The 18,686-nt window shown below is 45.4% G+C and overlaps 3 protein-coding genes across 12 annotated transcripts in view; 1 reads left to right on the plus strand and 2 right to left on the minus strand.

Moving 5' to 3' along the window:
• The window catches only part of NEK11 (NIMA related kinase 11), a 78,861-nt gene extending 74,226 nt beyond the window's left edge, over positions 1-4,635 (minus strand). Inside the window, exon 1 of one of the 5 annotated variants that reach the window (XM_082193037.1) lies at positions 4,530-4,635. The gene's annotated coding sequence lies outside the window, so the exon portion shown is untranslated. Of the gene's footprint in view, positions 1-4,125; positions 4,214-4,337 lie in introns of those variants that run through there. The other 4 variants (XM_082193039.1, XM_082193035.1, XM_082193036.1 and 1 more) reach the window with 4 other exon arrangements.
• On the plus strand, positions 4,634-16,435 carry ASTE1 (asteroid homolog 1). 2 transcript variants are annotated; one of them, XM_082193026.1, is made up of 5 exons: positions 4,634-4,754; positions 7,639-8,969; positions 11,426-11,636; positions 12,798-12,993; positions 14,766-16,435. In XM_082193026.1, exons 2-5 carry the CDS (start codon positions 7,659-7,661, stop codon positions 15,061-15,063), a joined length of 2,016 nt encoding a protein of 671 aa, XP_082049152.1. In that variant the 5' UTR covers positions 4,634-4,754; positions 7,639-7,658; the 3' UTR covers positions 15,064-16,435. The 2 variants fall into 2 exon arrangements, with proteins under 2 accessions (XP_082049152.1, XP_082049153.1); XM_082193027.1 differs by having other exon boundaries at positions 4,656-4,754; positions 7,636-8,969.
• Positions 16,436-16,878: 443 nt separating this feature from the next.
• The window catches only part of ATP2C1 (ATPase secretory pathway Ca2+ transporting 1), a 68,286-nt gene continuing 66,478 nt past the window's right edge, over positions 16,879-18,686 (minus strand). For all 5 annotated transcript variants that reach the window (XM_082192991.1, XM_082192994.1, XM_082192993.1 and 2 more), the window contains one exon: positions 16,879-17,652. In XM_082192991.1, the coding sequence (XP_082049117.1) occupies positions 17,519-17,652 (134 nt within the window). In that variant the 3' untranslated portion in view covers positions 16,879-17,518. The remainder of the gene's footprint in view (positions 17,653-18,686) is intronic.

The following is an 18,686-nucleotide window of genomic DNA, read 5'->3' on the forward strand; positions in this document are numbered from 1 at the left end:
GGAGTCCCTTCCAACTGTACGATTCTAGGATTCTACATTGCCCCAAAAGCAATTCTCTCAGTGGGTACAGAGAATCACAGGTGCCTCCTGAAATCAGAGCAGAGAATTTAATCACATAGTAGATGCAAGCAAGTGTTGTGAGTGTTCCAAAAGAAAATTACAGCAGTGATACAGCTAGCTGACTTTCACCTGCATTAATTGTGATCTAATCCTTTAAACTTGGACAACGAAGGGAAGATGGGAAAAGTGATGATCCCTGTGGTTATTAAACAATGCATGGTGATATTTTTAAAAAAGGAATAACTGCATTTTGCATTTCAAATTTGTTCTTGCATTTGGCTGGATAGTATTTTGCAGCTCTTACAGCATTGCCAGTCCACTCTACTGAAATTATTCCTCGATGTTTGTAGCAAGTATGAAATCCAGTACGCCAAGCTGTCTTGTGTCTAGCCCACTTATGTATAAACTCTTCTACTTAATCTTATTTCCATTTCATTCATCTTCCACTGCTTCACTTCCTTGCCCTTCTTCTACTAGTCACATTTCAGTAATTTTTAAGGTGCTGCAGTATGTACAGATTACCATTTCCTGCTTGCCAAGCCTCTCTTGTGTTTTTGTTTTTTTTAAATCACCCCTCGCTATGACCCAGTTGCTATCCTACTCACCAATATCTCACTCTATTTTATTTTAGTTCCTTGTCTATTGAGACACACATCAATGACATAAGTGGAAAAACCCAAGTGCTAGTAAATATATTTACGTCTACCAGCTTTTTGTATCTATATAGATCTGTGTTAGTAACATCTATGTAGGACAGACTGGTTTTCCCTCTGATTGCAATCGTTTGCTCACCTAAGCCTGCATAAATCCCACTGTTAACAGATTTGTTTTTAATTTTCTTTCATCTTGAGTTGGATTGTACATTTAACAAATACAGTGGTACCTCAAGTTACATACACTTCAGGTTACATACGCTTCAGGTTACAGAATCCACTAACCCAGAAATAGTGCTTCAGGTTAAGAACTTTGCTTCAGGATGAGAACAGAAATCGTGGAGGCCCCATTAGCTAAAGTGGTGCTTCAGGTTAAGAAAAGTTTCAGGTTAAGAACGGACCTCGAGAACGAATTAAGTACTTACCCCGAGGTACCACTGTACTGTAAATATTTTCATTCTACATATAAAGGCTCCTCAGAATAATATGTATAGGATTGCATTCCCACTTTTGTTTATCATCACTCTGAGGGCTGATATCCACTAGAAGATCCTAGCCATTTTGGTGGAGCTGTGTTGTTGCTTTTCAACTACTGCAGAAATGATTTGTTAAATTGTGTTGTTTGTTAAACAAGCAAGTTTCATTTTATAGCTTCAGAATGTTCACAAGCTTTAATGAGGTATATGAATCTGTAATTTGTAACAATAACATCATGTGTGTGAAACTGTTCTGACACTCAGCTGCTGAGATACTGACACATCCTGTGCCAAGGACTTGTACTTGGCAGTGTGATTTCCTAACGAAATACAGCCAAACTTCTAATTACTGAAAGTGATGTTCACAATAGAACAAATAAATGGTGATCTTAGCTTCAAAAAGAAAACACTCAAATGAGACAGAATATGAGCATCTTTCTAATTCCAAGCCCTCATTCAAGAAAAGAGGATAACAACAATGGTAAAACATAAGTATTTTGCTGAGACTGCCAGCTACGAAATCTGCTGCTTCTACAATTCTTCATTTGCCTCAATAAGCCAAAGAGGCCATAATAAAGTCTACAAAGCACTGGTGAAGTTTTTAACTCCCCCATTTTACACACTTTTCAATGTAAAGACATAAAGTTTTATGTTAACTGTGGCTGCAACCTTATACACAATTTGGAGTAAGTTTCATTAAATTTGGTTGGGGTTACTTCTGAGCAGACATGTATAGCATTTGTAATTCTACCAAACTACGCTACATGATTGTTGTAATGCAGCAGGAGGAGCTCCTTTCTATATAGCCCTGGTCTTCAACTGGTGTGTCAGGACCCTCTGGTCCTGATCCAAGATGGGTCACAACAGGAGTCAGGAATGTCAGGAGTGCGCTGATGGTGTTTCCTGCTTGGCAGGGGGTTGGACTCGATGGCCCTTGTGGTCTCTTCCAACTCTATGATTCTATGATTCTAGGAGCACTGCAAAAGATTAAGAAATTGGTCTTCAAATGCATGTTTGGGCTAAAAGTGGGTCCTGGGTCTGAAATAATAATAATAATAATAATTATACCCCACCCATGTAATTGGGTTGCCCCAGCCACTCTGGGCAGCTTTCAATAAAACATTTTAAAAAAATAAAACATTAAAAGCTTTCCAAAACAGGGCTGCCTGAAGATATCTGTTTTAGAGGATCACACTTACCCTGCTATAAGGTATGTGAAGTGCTTGGATGATTCTATGCAAACACTACATTAGTTTTAGAATCACATAGGTACAGGCTGATCTATGTGTGTCTGTGCACTTTATTGCAGCCATGTAAATTGTCATAAACTGCTACAGTTCTTAGCTAAATCTCTTACTCCTTTAAACTTTTATTGTGTTTTATTCCTCTGGATGTGTATTTTAAGTACACTTAATTAGCATATTGATTGTTAAACTCCCAGATTGATAATTTTTATTGTTTATGTAGAGAATTAGGCAGAAATTGTGGTTTAAATATGCTGGCTGTTTGCCGTAGTAAACATTGGTTGATATTGCAGCCATGTCAGAAGATTCTCACTTGCTCTAGCCATTGGCCTGCATAGGCACCTGAGATAGTTCAGTCAGGAGAGCATGAGACACTTAATCTCAGGATTGGCGGTTTGCTCCCCACGTTGAGCAAGAGTCCTGCATTTCGGGGGTTGGACTAGATGACCCTTGGGACCCCTTCCAACTCTATGATTCTAATCATTCAAAAGCCACCTAGATACAGATTGTAACATACAATCTTAAGAAGCCATAATAACCAGGCCCACAGTTGTTATCAGCAGGGCTTTTTTTCAGCCGGAACTCAGTTTCGGCCCTTCTCAGTTGGGTGCCATTGCTATTATAAGAGAACAGGGGAGGCGTTCTTGTAGGGCTGCCATACGCCCTGATTTTCCAGGACATGTTCTGGAATTCACCTCCAAAAACAGCAGCCTGGATTATTTTCCAGACACTGGGCAAATGTCCTGGAAAACTGGCAACGGGGGTTAAATCATGCAAAACAAACAAACAAAACAAACAAACAAACAAAACCCTCAAAAATTCTTGTAGCTTTTACTAAAGAAACTTTGGTTTGTCAAAAAAAAAAAAAGCTCAACCACTTTCAGGGTTCAGCAACTTTTGGGGTGTCCTGGTTCTTTACTTTTTGAAATATGGCAACCTTAGTTCTTGCACCTCTTTTTCTGGAGAAAAAATAGCACTGATCAGCAATATAGTGCTTACAATCTTTAGTCGACTGTAAATATATTTTCCTGTCTATAAGATGCCCCCATGTATAAGACACCCCCTGTTTGGGGGGCAACAACCAATCACCAGTCCACCCTCGGCACTATCTGTGTATAAGACACCCCCTAATTTTTGACATAATTTTTTAGGGGGGAAACCAGTCATACATGGAAAAATACGGTGTGTGTGTGTGTAAAAATCAGAAAAGGCCCTGCCTCGAGGGATACAACTTGAAATTAAATGCAAGACTCATGAGAGAGGAGATTGATCTTATTTACATCCTATGACCTATACCCTTTTAAAATGTTCTAGTTACAGGTAGGTAGCCATGTTGGTATCTGAAGAACAACCTTAGTTGGTCTCTAAGGTGCTACTGGGAGGATTTTTTTCCCCCTTTTAAAATGTGTATTGGGGGGGAGGAGCTTATAGTGTTGTTGTTTTGCTTTTCATCATGTATTTTGTGGTTTTATACCTTGGTTTTATTCTGTGAACCGCCCTGAGACACCCCCCCCCACACACACCTGTATAGGGCGGTATATAAAATCGATAAATAAAGTAAAATAATAAGGGAAAAAAGGGATAGCGCCGGGCCTGTCGGAACTGAAACGCAAAACACCTGAGGCAACTTTTCGAGCGGCCGGAGGAGTTACGGTCTAATTCCTAAAAACAAAAACCACCCGCCGGAATCACCTGAGGCGGCGAGCAGGGCCTAGGCGGGAACTCAACCGAGGGACAAGCCTCCACTTCTCCCTCACACAATCCTGTGGGGCCGTCGGCGCTGACCGCCAGCGGCTCCTCAGGGCGGCGGAGCGCCTCGGCCAGGCCTACCTGAACGGCTCCCCTCCATCTTGAGAGAGGCTCCTTTCTCCCCCCCCCCCAAAAAAAATATTAATTATATATACTTTAAATCGAGCGACGTCCGGAATGTGAGGCGGAATGAGGGGCTGGGGAAGCGCCGTTCGTTTACCTTGTCCATTCACTCAGCGGAAGGGGCGAGCCCAATATTAATTGCGGGGGTGGTGGGGGGAAAGGGGAGACCCTCCCCTATAAAAGTCGCTGTGGGTGTGTACCTTCCACCCCTCCCCTCCGCACACCTGGCTCCTTGGTACGGTCGGCTTCACAAACCTCCCGCCGCGCGAGTGTTTGGCTCGCGTCGCTAGGAGACGGCGCAGCGCGTGACGAAGGCGCGCTGCTTTCCCTGGGCGGGGAAACGGGGCTGCTTTGCCCCGCCCTCTTTTCCCCCTGGCTCGGACGCTTCCACAGGCCTCATATCTTGGGGGTAGGGAAGAGAGTTTGTTGGGAGCGCCCCCGCAACGCAGGTAAGGTCGAGCTGTCCCGCCTCCGTCGCGGGACTGCTGGCACGTTTGCTAAAGCTAAGCAGGGTCCGGTGTGGTTTCAAATTGGATGGGAGACCGCTTCCTGCTTTGCAAGGGGCTGCGCGAGAAAGAGCCCTCGGGATCCCTTCCAACTCTGTTTTTATGGAAGTGGGTAAGAAGAGAAGTCGCTGCTGCTGCTACTGCTTTCAAAGCTGCCCAGCAGACGGAAATTCAACAGATGCAGCTCTCTGCAATTTCAGATAAGCCAGTTTCTGCCTGTCCATGTATTTAAACACACAGCAACATGGACGTAGCCAAGGGGGGGGGAGAAGGAAGGGGTAGCTGCCCCACAAATCAATAAAATTCAATAAAAATACATGGCAAACTGAGGTTCTGCCCCCCCCCCCACAAAAATCCTGGCTACGCCCATGCACAGGAAGGCTGGTGGTTCGACCCCACCCAGGGACAGCTGTGGGCAAGATGCCGGCATTGCAGGGGTTGGACTAGATGATCTCTGGATCACCGTCCAACTTTATGAGTCCCTGAATCCTGTGAGCAGTGGAACTCCTGCAACATGGACTCCAACCAAAAGGAGGAACTTGAATTCTTAAAGGCTTGAGACTTCCTCAAAATTGCACACAGCTCTTTGGTTGCCACTCCTGCCTCTGACAAATGCTCAAGGAGGCAGGTATTCAAAAGGAATAGCCTTTCCCCATGACATCCTCATCATCTCACCAGTGACGTTTCCATAAGCTGATTGGCCCACCTAGCCTTTGGGTGGTAGGTAGGGCACTTGTTAAAGAAAAATCGAAAATCTATAGCATGGGATTAGAAAGCCCTCCATTTTCACATACATTATTGTGTCCATACATGGTTTAAGAGACACCATTTGCAATAAGTTCTTAAAACTCTTATGGCATAGTTGAAGCAGTCATAGAATTGTAGAGTTGGAAGGGACCCATGGTAATCTAGTCCACCCCCTGCAACACTGTACTCTCAACACGCGGTCCCCCAATTTGAAACCAAACCTTCTTAGCTTTGCAAATTGTGCTAGCCGATATATTGCAGACATTCCTTGCCCTTCAAGGATGACTATAAAGGTAAAGGGACCCCTGACCGTTAGGTCCACTCACGGACGACTCTGGGATTGCAGTGCTCATCTCGCTTTATTGGCCGAGGGAGCCAGCGTACAGCTTCTGGGTCATGTGGCCAACATGACTAAGCCGCTTCTGGAGAACCAGAGCAGTGTACGGAAATGCCGTTTACCTTCCCGCCGGTGTGGTACCTATTTATCTACTTGCACTTTGACATGTTTTCAAACTGCTAGGTTGGCAGGAGCAGGGACTGAGCAACGGGAGCTCACCCCGTCACAGGGATTCGAACCACCAACCTTCTGATCGGCAAGCCCTAGACTCTGTGGTTTAGACCACAGCGTGACTATATACCACTTCAATTTCACATAAACTGTTTGAAATTTGTGAGAAAATCGCTAATCTTCTTTTATCTCCTGTCGATTACATAGCTTGGTAATGAGATTGATTGTACTTGTATTTCTGTGTGTTTCCGTTCCCCATTAAGCATCATTTCACCATGTACCTAGACTCTGAAAGCTTTTAAAAGTAAAGGACATGCCAATTCTCGATAGAGCAGATTCCAGGATCTATGGGGTTGCGCACCAAATTTTATGGGTCTGTCTCTGGAATCAAAGTTCATTTGGGGACCAGAGCCATCTAGAGAGAGATGGATATGAAATGAATTGGGGTGAAATATGGAATGGGTTTGTGTTGACACACCTTTCTCGCGAGTCCTCACCTCTGCTCTGTTCCCCCAAAACTTAATAGAGCTAGAGGAGCGACTAGGAGGGGCTTAAACTTTCAGAACTTGATGGTGCCACAAGCACACATCCTAGAATACCAGGTAATGTAGTTGCTGTGCTTTCCTGTATCCCTGGGCACTGCTGTGCATGCTTGTGGCATCATCCAGATCTCTTCTCTTATTGCCCTGCACTTGCCAGAAACGTCTGCCACCAGTCCCTTCAATAAATTTGGGGGGAAAGTGGTGGTATCTTTGAAGGTCTTGCTGTAGAAGTGGATAGCAGCAAAACCTCTGCACTAACACTGGGAGCAGGATAGAGCCTTGGGTTAAGAATAGGGCTGGGCAATATATCGATACATCTTCCAAAACCGGTTTGAAGTCCATATGATATCTGTTTCGTAATCTTTGACCTGGCAATATATTGTGAATCATGATGTGTGTGTGCGCGCGCATGCGCTATGCAAAAATCACAATGCGGGGAAAACCGTGAAGACAGCCAGTGCCTCTACATAACTCCATCCTTATTTCAGACATTGTGATATATCAGTATAGCTGGTGGATGTATCACGATGCTGAACACCCGATATCGCCCAACCCTAGTTAAGAATGGGTTCAAAAGTAAAATGGATACATTTTGAAAGTTCATCAAATTAATCTACAGGGGTACTTCAGGTTAAGTACTTAATTCGTTCCGGAGGTCCGTTCTTAACCTGAAACTGTTCTTAACCTGAAGCACCACTTTAGCTAATGGGGCCTCCTCCTGCTGCTGCGCCGCTGGAGCACGATTTCTGTTCTTAGCCTGAGCAAAGTTCTTAACCTGAAGCACTATTTCTGGGTTAGCGGAGTCTGTAACCTGAAGCGTATATAACCTGAAGCATATGTAACCTCAGGTACTACTGTATTTGCACTGGCTCCAAATCAGGTTCAGATGGGTCATTGGTTGCCAATTAATCATCCAGGTGAAAAGGGTGCCAGTTACAATCCCGACAGCAGGTTTTGATTTTTTACTTGTTTCCCCTTGAATTGCACTGCATTGCATCTGCAGGGCTAATTTCTTCTTTTGTTTCAGCAGGGCCGCTTCAGCCCGGCAGCATGGGCATCCACGGATTAATGAGCTACGTAGGGGAACATAGAGAGTTCTTTGTTGACCTGCAGTTGAGGGACACCAGTATAGTAATTGACGGAAATAACCTGTACCATCGCCTTTACTTTGATTCCAACCTGGACATGCGGCGCGGAGGGGATTACGATTCGTTTGCAGATGTCGCCCGCAAGTTTTTTGAAACGCTGACTCTGTGCAACATCCGGCCGTACGTCGTGCTAGATGGAGGGTGCGATGCGTCTGACAGAAAGCTTGCAACCATCAAGGAAAGAGCTCGGGAGAGGATCCTGTCAGCTTATTGTCTCTCCTGTGGCGGCGGTGGCGGCAGTCTACTGCCTTTGCTCATTAGAGAAGTCTTCAAGCAGATCTTGACCAGCTTGCGAGTGCCTTTCGTCCAGTCTTTTTCGGAAGCGGACAGGGACATTGTGTCATTAGCCAATCACTTGAATTGCCCGGTGTTAACTTTAGATAGCGACTTTTGCATTTTCGACCTGAAAGCCGGCTATTGTCCTCTGAATTACTTTCAGTGGAGAAGCCTGGCCTCCTGCAAAGACTCGCAAGACTGCTACATCCCAGCACGGCGCTTCTCGTTAAAGAGGTTTTGTGGCCATTTCAGCAATATGAACAAAACCCTCCTGCCTCTCTTTGCGGTGATGAATGGCAACGACCATATTAACCTGCCGGCTATAGAAATGTTCTTTAGCAAGGTACGCCTTCCCGTCGGAAGCTCCAGGCAGAAATGTCGAAAGCACGTCCGCATTCAAGGGTTGCTGAACTGGCTGTCTCGCTTTGCTGATCCTGCTGAGGCTATAGAAAATGTACTGAAATATGTTAACAAGCACGACAAAGAGGAAACAAGGCAGCTTCTCTGTACTTTTATGGAGGAATACGAACCGTCCAGTGTCAGTCTCAAAGATTTTTTCCAGAATGGAGTTTATGAATCGGAGGAAGCCAAGAAATTGGAGTTGCCTCCGTGGATTCTTACTGCGTTAGCAAAAGGCCTTATAGCACCGTTCGTCAGTGATGCCCTGATATTAAAAAGAACAATTCTCCACGTTCAGGTAGAGAATATGCAACGGCCTAGTGCTAATGCCATATCTCTACCAATTCGACAAATCATCTATGGATTACTTCTGGGCGGTTCGCAGCGTTCGGTCAGTACCTCTTCGGGAAAAGCACCCACTTGCGTTTTCCATGAATTTGACAGAATACAAAGAGCACTCAAGAAATCGTTCGTCCAAGCGGCAGCGTTGTCCGGACATTTTTGTAGCGACCAGTACTCTTTGAATACGTTAAGCGAGGTAAATGGCTCAAAATGGCAGGCATAAAGCAAACATATCAGTAGTGTTTGAGTACTGCGGTTCTGTAGGGGGGGGGAGGAAATAATGTGATGTTGGGCACAGAATCCAACTTCTTGAGGCTATCAGCTTTCAATTTTTTATTTAAAAAGAAAGCTTTCCAGCCTTTATAGTTGGGTACATGTGAAAATACATGGGCAATGCTTGCTGAATTGTCAAAAGCTCTGCATAAGATTCCTAATGGTTAGCAGGAGCCTAAGCGGTGTTAGAAACTCAGACAGATAAGCGAAGCACCAAATGGCATCTTACACCTCTGTCCCAGTCACCATCACAGAATGTCTAGGCACCATTTTTTTCAAAAAAAAATTATACTTATTATTATTATTAATTTCATTTCTTTACCACTTCATATTTTAATGAAAAGATCTCACCGCAGTTGACAACACATTAAAACATCAAATAAAATGATCCAGAATAAAACAAATTCAAGCTTCAAGGAAAATAATTCAGATCCTTCTCTAAGGGACATTTAGCTTTCCCCATATTTATTTACCTAGTTACTGTATTTTTTGCTCCATAGGGCGCACCTAGTTTTTAGAGGGGGAAATCATTTCCCCCTCAGCCCCAAAGAGCAGCGTACAGGCTGTGTGCAGCCTCTCCCTGCTGGAGGGGTTGCGCGTGGCTATGGCTCAAGCCAAGACAGCGAGCGGGATCCATGCCATAGCCGCATGCAACCCTTCCAGCAGGGAGAGGCTGCGCGGGGCTAAAGAAGCCCGTGTGCCATAGCCACGTGCAGCCTCTCCCTACCGGGAGAGCAAGACTCTCCTGGCTTCAGCGAAAGGAACCTGAAGCCTCCAGAACGTAGCGGGAACTCGCGCTGCGCTCCGAAGGCTTCAGGCGGCTAATCCCTGAAGCCTGGAGAGCGAGGGGGGTCGGTGCGCACTGACACCTCTCACTCTCCAGGCTTCAGCGAAAGCAACGCAAAGCCTCCGGAGCGCGGAGGGAGCACTCCTTTTGTGCTTCGGAGGCTTTGCATTGCTATCGCTGAAGCCAAGGATCCTGCATTCACTCCATAGGACGCACACACATTTCCCCTTAATTTTTGGAGGGGGAAAAGTGCGTCCTATAGAGTGAAAAGTACGGTAATTTATAGAGCTGTCCCATAGCAGAATTACTCTAGGAAACCAGTGTGGTGTAGTGTTTAAGAGTGTCGGACTAGGACCTGGGAGATGAGGGTTCAAATCACCACTCAGTCGTGAAGTTCCCTGGGTCACCTCCGGCCAGTCACACCCTCTTAACCTACCTGCTAGGGTCATGTTGTTTAGTCGTTTAGTCGTGTCCGACTCTTCGTGACCCCATGGACCAGAGCACGCCAGGCACTTCTGTCCTCCACTGCCTCCCGCAGTTTGATCAAACTCATGCTAGTAGCTTCAAGAACACCATCCAACCATCTCATTCTCTGTCGTCCCCTTCTCCTTGTGCCCTCCATCTTTCCCAACATCAGGGTCTTTTCCAGGGAGTCTTCTCTTCTCATGAGGTGGCCAAAGTATTGGAGCCTCAGCTTCACAATCTGTCCTTCCAGTGAGCGCTCAGGGCTGATTTCCTTCAGAATGGAGAGGTTTGATCTTCTTGCAGTCCATGGGACTCTCAAGAGTCTTCTCCAGCACCATAATTCAAAAGCATCAATTCTTCGGCGATCAGCCTTCTTTATGATAGGGTCATAGCAGGGATTAACTGAGGAGGGGTGAACCATGTACTCCTTGGAGAAAAAGGTGGGATTTCAATGCAATAAATAAACTCTTTAGCCTAGCTCAGTGGTTTTCAACCAGTGTGCCGTGGCCCCTGATGGTCAGGGGTGTCGTGGGCAACACTGGCCTCTGCCCCTTTCCTTCTCTCCCTTCCTCTTAGGTCCTCTTACATCTCTGCCTCCCAAAGGCTTGCACAGCTGTTTGTTGCAGCAGCCCTGGCTACAAGCTCCCCAGGCGAATGGTGCCTCTGGGGCTGGCCTGGGGGTGCTTCCCAGGCCTCTGTGGGGCAATGTGAGGAGGCATCTCTCTTCAGGGGGCAGCTCAGAGACCAGGGGGCAGCTGCCCAGAGGACTCCCAAGGAGAGGGGAGAGATGAGATGAGTCTGAGGGAACACTCCACAAGGGAGGGTGTTCAAAAAGGGGTGAGGGGCTGCCAGCTCTGCAGGCAAGGGGTGACACAACTGGCCTCCTGAGCCCCACAGGGGTGCTGCAGAAAGAATGCAGTTGGTCAAGAGAGCTGTAGGCTCAAAAAGGTTGAAAACCTCTGCCTTAGTTGCTTAAGAAAGCTGAAAGGGCCAGCCAGATGGAGATGTCCATTGCCAGCCTGGTATCCAGAGATCTCCCTGTGGTTCCAATTGGACCCACACCAGTTGCAAACTGATTCACATCCAGTTGAAATTTCACGAAGGCTTGGCCATTTCTTTATGCACAGGTTCCCTTAGCAGACCGCCTGATCCTTTTGTTGGAGACATTGGGAGTGACAGCCAGCATCCTGGAGCCAGTTCCTTGTCACCTGCGGCTTCCTCTGGCCGTGACTTGTTACTGGACGCAGTATTCAGAACCCAAAGCGAAGTTACAGCACACGAAAGCCTTACTACTTGGAGTCGTAGCTGGGGAACTTGATAAAGCAATACATAGTCCAGGTAGGTTCAGCTTTAGTCCTCTTTTTCGTCCTGGCATTGCCAATGACGGTTTTCTTAATTTGCACACTGGGGCTTTTACATGAAAGGCCAGGGGATCTGCTCTGCATGCAGGAGAGTCCAGGTTCAATCCCTGACATCTCTAGGTTGGGCTGTGAGAGGATGCAATCTGAAACCCTGGAGACAATGCTGGAACTAAATGGACCAGTGGTCTAACTCAGTATAAGGTGGCTGTGGCTGGCATCCATCTGTCTTGAGCAGAGGCGTAGCATGGGGGGTGCAGGGGGGGCTGGCCGCACCGGGCGCAACATCTGGGGGTTAGGGTTATGGGGTGCAAATCCACAGGTTAGGGGGCGCGAATCCACGGGTTATGGGGCACAAATTACTTGCCTTGCCCCGGGTACTGACAACCCACGCTACGCCACTGGTCTCGAGAAACCATGGAGTGCGCCTCCAGGGGTGAAATCAGACCATTGCTTTAGCAGCACCAATTTGACCCCCTCCCCAGGGCGCAAGCCTGGGCAGCTCAGACAACAAGACACCCCACCCCAGCTCTCAGCCTCGCTGATCTGGTCCAAGCACCTCCAGGCGGTATAACGTGGTCCCTTTTCCCTCCATTTCCTCCTCACAACCACCCTGTGAGATAGGTTAGACTGCAAGACAGTGTCTGTCCCAAGGTCACCCAGTGGACGTTCTGGCAGAGTGGGGATTTCAATGCTGGTCTCTTTGGTCTGGGTCCAGCCCTTCCACCCCACTTTCTCTTAACATGTTACAGTGGTACCTCGGGTTACAGACGCTTCAGGTTACAGACGCTTCAGGTTACAGACTCTGCTAACCCAGAAATAGTGCTTCAGGTTAAGAACTTTGCTTCAGGATGAGAACAGAAATTGTGCTCCGGCGGCGTGGCAGCAGCAGGAGGCCCCATTAACTAAAGTGGTGCTTCAGGTTAGGAACAGTTTCAGGTTAAGTACGGACCTCCGGAACGAATTAAGTACTTAACCCGAGGTACCACTGTAATAGGCTTAGGTGTTATCAAGTAGGCCGTGACTACTATTTGGCAGAGATGGTTATGTTTCAAATATTTCGAATAGCAATGCATGCATTTGTGCTTAAATGTCTCAAAACATTCTGAATTCTCTCCCCCGCACACTAATTCATGTCCAGATCCCAAGTGTCCACCAACTGAGATCGATAAAATTGTGTATGAACAGTTCTTGAAATGGAAAAAAGAAACATCGCAGAAAGAAGCAATGGAATTAGACGCTGCCCACATTTTCTGCCAGTGGCAGTGCTGCCTTCAGATGGGATTGTATCTCAACCAACTGCTTTGTAGTCCTCTCCTTGAGCCAGATCTTACACGGTAAGAGTTCCCAAGGCTGCAAAGTCCCATTGAATCAGCTGCTCTTTTCCCACTTCTTTTTTCCAAGTCAGGAATGGTGGTGGTCCGGCAAAATCCAGAAGGCCAGAGGTTAGCCACCCTGACGTATAGGAGCAGAAATGCGTAAAACAGCCCCATGATTCTACAGTCCTGAGCTACACCAACAAAGCAGCCTCAGAGTGAATGCTAAAATTTCCCAGGACTGAGAGATGGGGCTCCAACACCAGACTGAAGGCCATGTTGGTAAGCTTGGTTAAGGAATCTGTTACCCAAATGCCTAAGAGGTACACTAACAGAATTCCTCGCCCAGGCTTCATCAACTTGGTGCCCTGTTTTAGACGGCTGTGTTGGCAGGGACTGATGGGGACTGTAATTCAAAATATCTGGATGGTAACGGGTTGGGAAAGGCTTCCCTAGCCTCTCCTAAGACTCACACACCAAGGTGGAATCTACACACACATAGAAAACGCTTTTTTAAAAAAAACGTTTCAAAAAATATATTGAATTTGCCATAGCACACCATCGCCATCTAGTGCCACATTTGTATATTGCACTTTACAACACATTTAAAACGTTTATTTGCAGCTGTGTAGCTGAGTCCCAAGGGACGCGGGTGGCGCTGTGGGTAAAAGCCTCAGCGCCTAGGGCTTGCCGATCGAAAGGTCGGCGGTTCGAATCCCCACGGCGGGGTGCGCTCCCGTTGTTCGGTCCCAGCGCCTGCCAACCTAGCAGTTCGAAAGCACCCCCGGGTGCAAGTAGATAAATAGGTACCGCTTACCAGCGGGAAGGTAAACGGCGTTCCGTGTGCTGCGCTGGCTCGCCAGATGCAGCTTTGTCACGCTGGCCACGTGACCCGGAAGTGTCTCCGGACAGCGCTGGCCCCCGGCCTATAGATGTGAGATGGGCGCACAAACCCCAGAGTCTGTCAAGACTGGCCCGTTCGGGCAGGGGTACCTTTACCTTTACCTTTAGCTGAGTCCCAAGTCTAAGCACTCTCTCAAGGTAGTTTACTGGACAAGGCATAAGGTGAGCAAGGTGTTGAACGGTGTGCTGCTGACACCACCAAGGTTGCAGGTTTGATTCCTATATGGGACAACTGTATGTTTTGCATTGCAGGGGGTTGGACTAGATGATCCTCAGGGTCCCTTCCAACTCCACGATTCTATGTTGATTATGGCCACTCCACCTCATCCTCTCTGTATTTCCACTTTGGGCAGGAAGGAGCCAGGCCAGTTCTAGTTGCCTCATCAAACCAGCTCTTGGTTTGCCAAGATCAAATCCTTTATCATAGACTTTCCTCCATCCTTCCTAGTTCAGCAATTTCTGATTTCTCTCTCCAAAAGCCTGCTCTTTATACGATTGGCCTCCTCCATCCAGATTCTCTATTTGTTCTGCGCAGCCAGACTTCCTCCTTGTCCCTACAGCCATCTCACTTTAAGAAAGTTGTCCTGTGGCAGATGCGACTGAATTTTCTCCTCTACTTTCCCCCACCAGCCCCCAAACTCCCTCTATGCTTTTTTCATCCCCATGATACGAGGCAATTCTTAAGACCTCTAAAAATATTATCAAACTAGGAGAGAAAGGAGGCTGGGTGCTTTTAAGTACCTGCTTCAAATACAAATTCTTATAATACATTTTTATGTCATAAAGGATACCCTTCACATCTTGAGTTCTCAAACCATAAAATAATAACTCGTACCAACAGCACCAAGCTGTGCTAGATGCTAAGTACTTTCCCTCCCGTCTTTTGACAGGCTCTACAATGGGACCCTGGTGCACAGACTGTATCGTGAGCTTAAATCATCCTCCTCACCAGAGAACCTGCTCAGCGCATCTCCAAAAATGTACCAGCTTTATAGCAACATGATACGTACAGTGAAAGATATAGCACCGCCAGACTTCTTCCAGAAAAAGAAGAAACCCAAATCGCGCAGGAAAAAGAACAATCAAACCACTGATCAAGGGCTGGATAAAAGAGAAAGCGCCATGTTGGAAACTTTGCCTTCATGCAGTATTAACAACAGATTTGAAGCATTAATGGTGGAGAACTGAAAGCCCAGTTTACTAGAAAGAGGCTGTGTGTCCTTTTACATTGAAAACTTCAGAAGTCCTCTCTCAAAATGAATCTTCAAGAAACAATGACAGGAATCCTATGGTGCTATTATGCTTGATTTGCTGGCCAGTTAAGGTTGGTCTTAGTTACAGGAGGAAATGTCTTCTTACCTTTGAGTAGTACTATTGCAGTGAGTAGTCTGAGCAACTAGGGGTTTTACAGTGCATTTTGTGCACATGCAAATCCTCACTCTACCCTTCCCCCTCTATGGCCAATGACAAATCCCTGAAACCTGACAAATAGACATTGCTCACTTAATAGTTTTTACATGCAGTTCTAAGACTCATGTTTTGACTTCCTGTTGCCCCTCTCCCCCATTATTTTTATATACTTTGATGTGGACAATATCTGCAGGAAGGGTTTTGTTTTTTCACAGACTGGTCTTTTCTTGGCCCTTCTACCAGTGTGTTACAAATATTTCACAATATACCTGATAAAAGTTTCCTAACACCTGGCAAATGTCCGAGGACAAAATCAGAATTATGCTAGACAAGTTTCAGCAGATATGGCTGCACTTCCAAGGGGATATTTCTTAAGAGTGATTCATTCCCCTTCCCCAATAGATTTTTTTAAAAAACAGAGAGAAGCTATGGATAAGAACCCACTCTTTTTGTTTGTTCCCTCGAATACTAGGACAACACTAATTACGTCTCATGAAACATAGTGGATAGCCCCAACATCCTTGTGAGTTCAGTTTGAATAGAACCTAATGTCTAAGTTTGCACAGGCAGTCACTAAAACAAACGAAACCATGTTTTAATCCTACCACTCAGAAAGTATGAACTGAAGGACACACATATTCAACCTGCTCTGTGCACCAAAGTTCATCATTAACCAAAAGCACACAGCATGTCAGTAAGGCCTTGGAAGTGACCTGCCAAAATCTTCTTGCAGAAATGTCATCAGTGGGGGTGGTGGAAGGGAATAGTAGCCCATAATACTTGCAGCGGGCTGGAAACCAAAGTTATCGGGGAGGTCTTAATTTTTGGAGGATGCCTTATATTACAGTGAGAGGCAAAACTGGAAGTAGGTCTTATTTTCGTGGGATGTCTTACTTTTGGGGAAAGACGGTATGCAAACACATGTGATGAGGTTTGGTGACCCCCCCCCTTCAGGATGGCCCTCAGGGGGTTTGTGATGGGATTGGGAAGCCAAGAAAGTCCTGGTTTGAGCACAAAACACCATAGACCCTGACCATAGTTCGCAAGTGATTCAGATCCACTCTTCATACAAAACAGTGAAGATTTGTTGCATACCAATATTGATGAATTCGAGCTTTTTAAATAAAAGTTTTTTCCCATTTGCATCAAATTACACTGAATACATTACAAAAAAAAGTATAAAGAAACCATGGGGAAATAAAATAAAAAGGGATGAAATGCATTAAAATGGGGAACACAGTAGATCAACTAAGTGCATCTCAGAAATACAGACGTTCTCATCTTGCTTATTAAAGGGAAGAAAGAAATCAAAGGCTCAGCTACTTATGGACTTGAACTTGATGTTAGGATGTAGTTCATCTGGGCTCAGGAATGCTGAAGCAGGACAGGACATACAAAGCCTATATTTAGACTTACAGCCAATATTTGTGGAACCTCACTGATCCAAGGAGTTCCTAGTTCAGCAGAACAGGAAGTTGTTAAATTTGGCCAAGTAAAAGATCTAGCTCACTGTGGAAGCGAAAAAATTCAGAAATCATTTTTCAGTTTGTGACCCAGCTTCATTTAAAATACCAAGTTACACATTCACACGTATTTTAAGAAAAGCAGACATTTACTTCAAAATTGCAATTATAGGCTTTTCAATCACAAAAAGGAAGAAAAGACAGTGATCCGACAGTGGTCACATCCTGTGCAAAGAACATAGGATACCTAAAAAATAAAAGCACAAGGTACACATTGCAGGATAATGTAAATAAATACAGAATCTGAAAATATGGCACTCTTATATCTCACTCTAGACCAGATGGAATGCCTTGAATATTTCATAGTTAAGTCCCACCACCGTCATAAAAGTAAAGGGTTTCTTTAAATAAAAACTAAAATCTTTATATCTAATACACATTTCTATACATGTATATCTCTTAAGAGCAAAAGGTGGGCAAGACTTTTGACTTTTTTATTTTTAAAGTAGCCTCTCACACACTTACAAAGTTCCATACAATCTGAAAAGTAAAGTTTTGTCTTTGAGGAAAAAATATTACCAAAGTTGCATAATTGTTTATTACTCCCCTGGCTGGAAGATTTAGAATTCACCAGTCTTTAAAAATTGACAGTGTTCATCCATCAGGGAAAAGGAGGGACTTGTCAAAAGCCCTTGTATCTTCTCGTGATAACTTCCTCCTACATACGACAGCAGTTTCTAGTTTTGCAAACGGAAAGAATGCAATGTGCATCATACATCAAGAAAAGACGGCAAAGACGAAGAACCACCATGTTTCTGGGGCTTCTCCCTGCTCCTTTCAACCTTCTTTATAATCTCTGCTACTATACACACTGATGAGGTGAGTCCCAGAAGAAACAGCAAGTCTAAACCAAAAAAGAAAAAGTTTTTTTCCTTTAAAAAACAGCAGAAGAATACAGGTATTGAGTAACAGCTTTTCTTGCCAATTTTTATTCCTTATCAAATTTATAACAAATCAAAACTAAATTAAAATTAATTAACTGAGTAACTGTTTTTCAGCTAGCCAGAAATACAAAGCTATAATCAACGGTTTAGCTATGAAAAAACTTTGAGTCAAGCTGTTTGTCCTTTGGACTAACTTGCCAGATATTTTATGGTCATAAACAGAACAAATTCTTGCTGGCCTTGTTAGCCATGCCAAAATGTCAGATTCCACGCTCCTGCCCTTTCACTATAATCCCATGTATGCTAACAGAAGCAGGTCCCACTACATTCTATGGGGCTTAAAGGTAAAGGTACCCCTATGGGGCTTAAAGGTAAAGGTCCAGTCGTGGCCGACTCTGGGGTTGCAGCGCTCATCTTGCTTTACTGGCCGAGAGAGCCGGCATACAGCTTCCGGGTCATGTGGCCAGCATGACTAAGCTGCTTCTGGCGAACCAGACAGCGCATGGAAACACCGTTTACCTTCCCACCAGAGTGGTACCTATTTATCTACTTGCACTTGACGTGCTTTCAAACTGCTATGTGGGCAGGAGCTGGGACTAAACAAAGGAAGCTCACCCCATCGTGGGGATTCAAACTGCCTACCTTCTGAGCGGCAAACCCTAGGCTCTGTGGTTTAGACCACAGCGCCACCCGTGTCCCTTCTATGGGGCTTACTCCCAAGTTAACTGTGTATATAAATTTACAGCCATGGTCTCTGATCTTCAGTTGTGCCTTTCAGAGCTGGGGGAAAGAGCAAAGGGTTGTTTGGTGATGGGTGGTGACCACCAAAAGACCAGGCTTGTACTAGCCTTCTCTCAGGAGGGGAGTGTTGGGGCCAAACTGGCCAGTTGCAGCCTTCTTCTCTAGTTTGGCAGCTGTCAGGGATCTTCCCTGTCATTGCACTGAGCCCTTTTAAATCTTAGTGCAACGTTAAGATGAGCACCACACCAGCTCC

This window comes from Podarcis vaucheri (assembly GCF_965113315.1).
Source record: "Podarcis vaucheri genome assembly, chromosome: 12".
NCBI classification, from domain to species: Eukaryota; Metazoa; Chordata; class Lepidosauria; order Squamata; family Lacertidae; genus Podarcis; species Podarcis vaucheri.

Coding starts and splice junctions, on each gene's coding strand:
- ASTE1 (XM_082193026.1), top strand. CDS start 7,659: ATGGGCATCCACGGATTAATGAGCTACGTAGGGGAACATAGAGAGTTC. Junction 8,970..11,425: donor CTTTGAATACGTTAAGCGAG/GTAAATGGCTCA, acceptor CTTTATGCACAG/GTTCCCTTAGCAGACCGCCT. Junction 12,994..14,765: donor CTTGAGCCAGATCTTACACG/GTAAGAGTTCCC, acceptor GTCTTTTGACAG/GCTCTACAATGGGACCCTGG.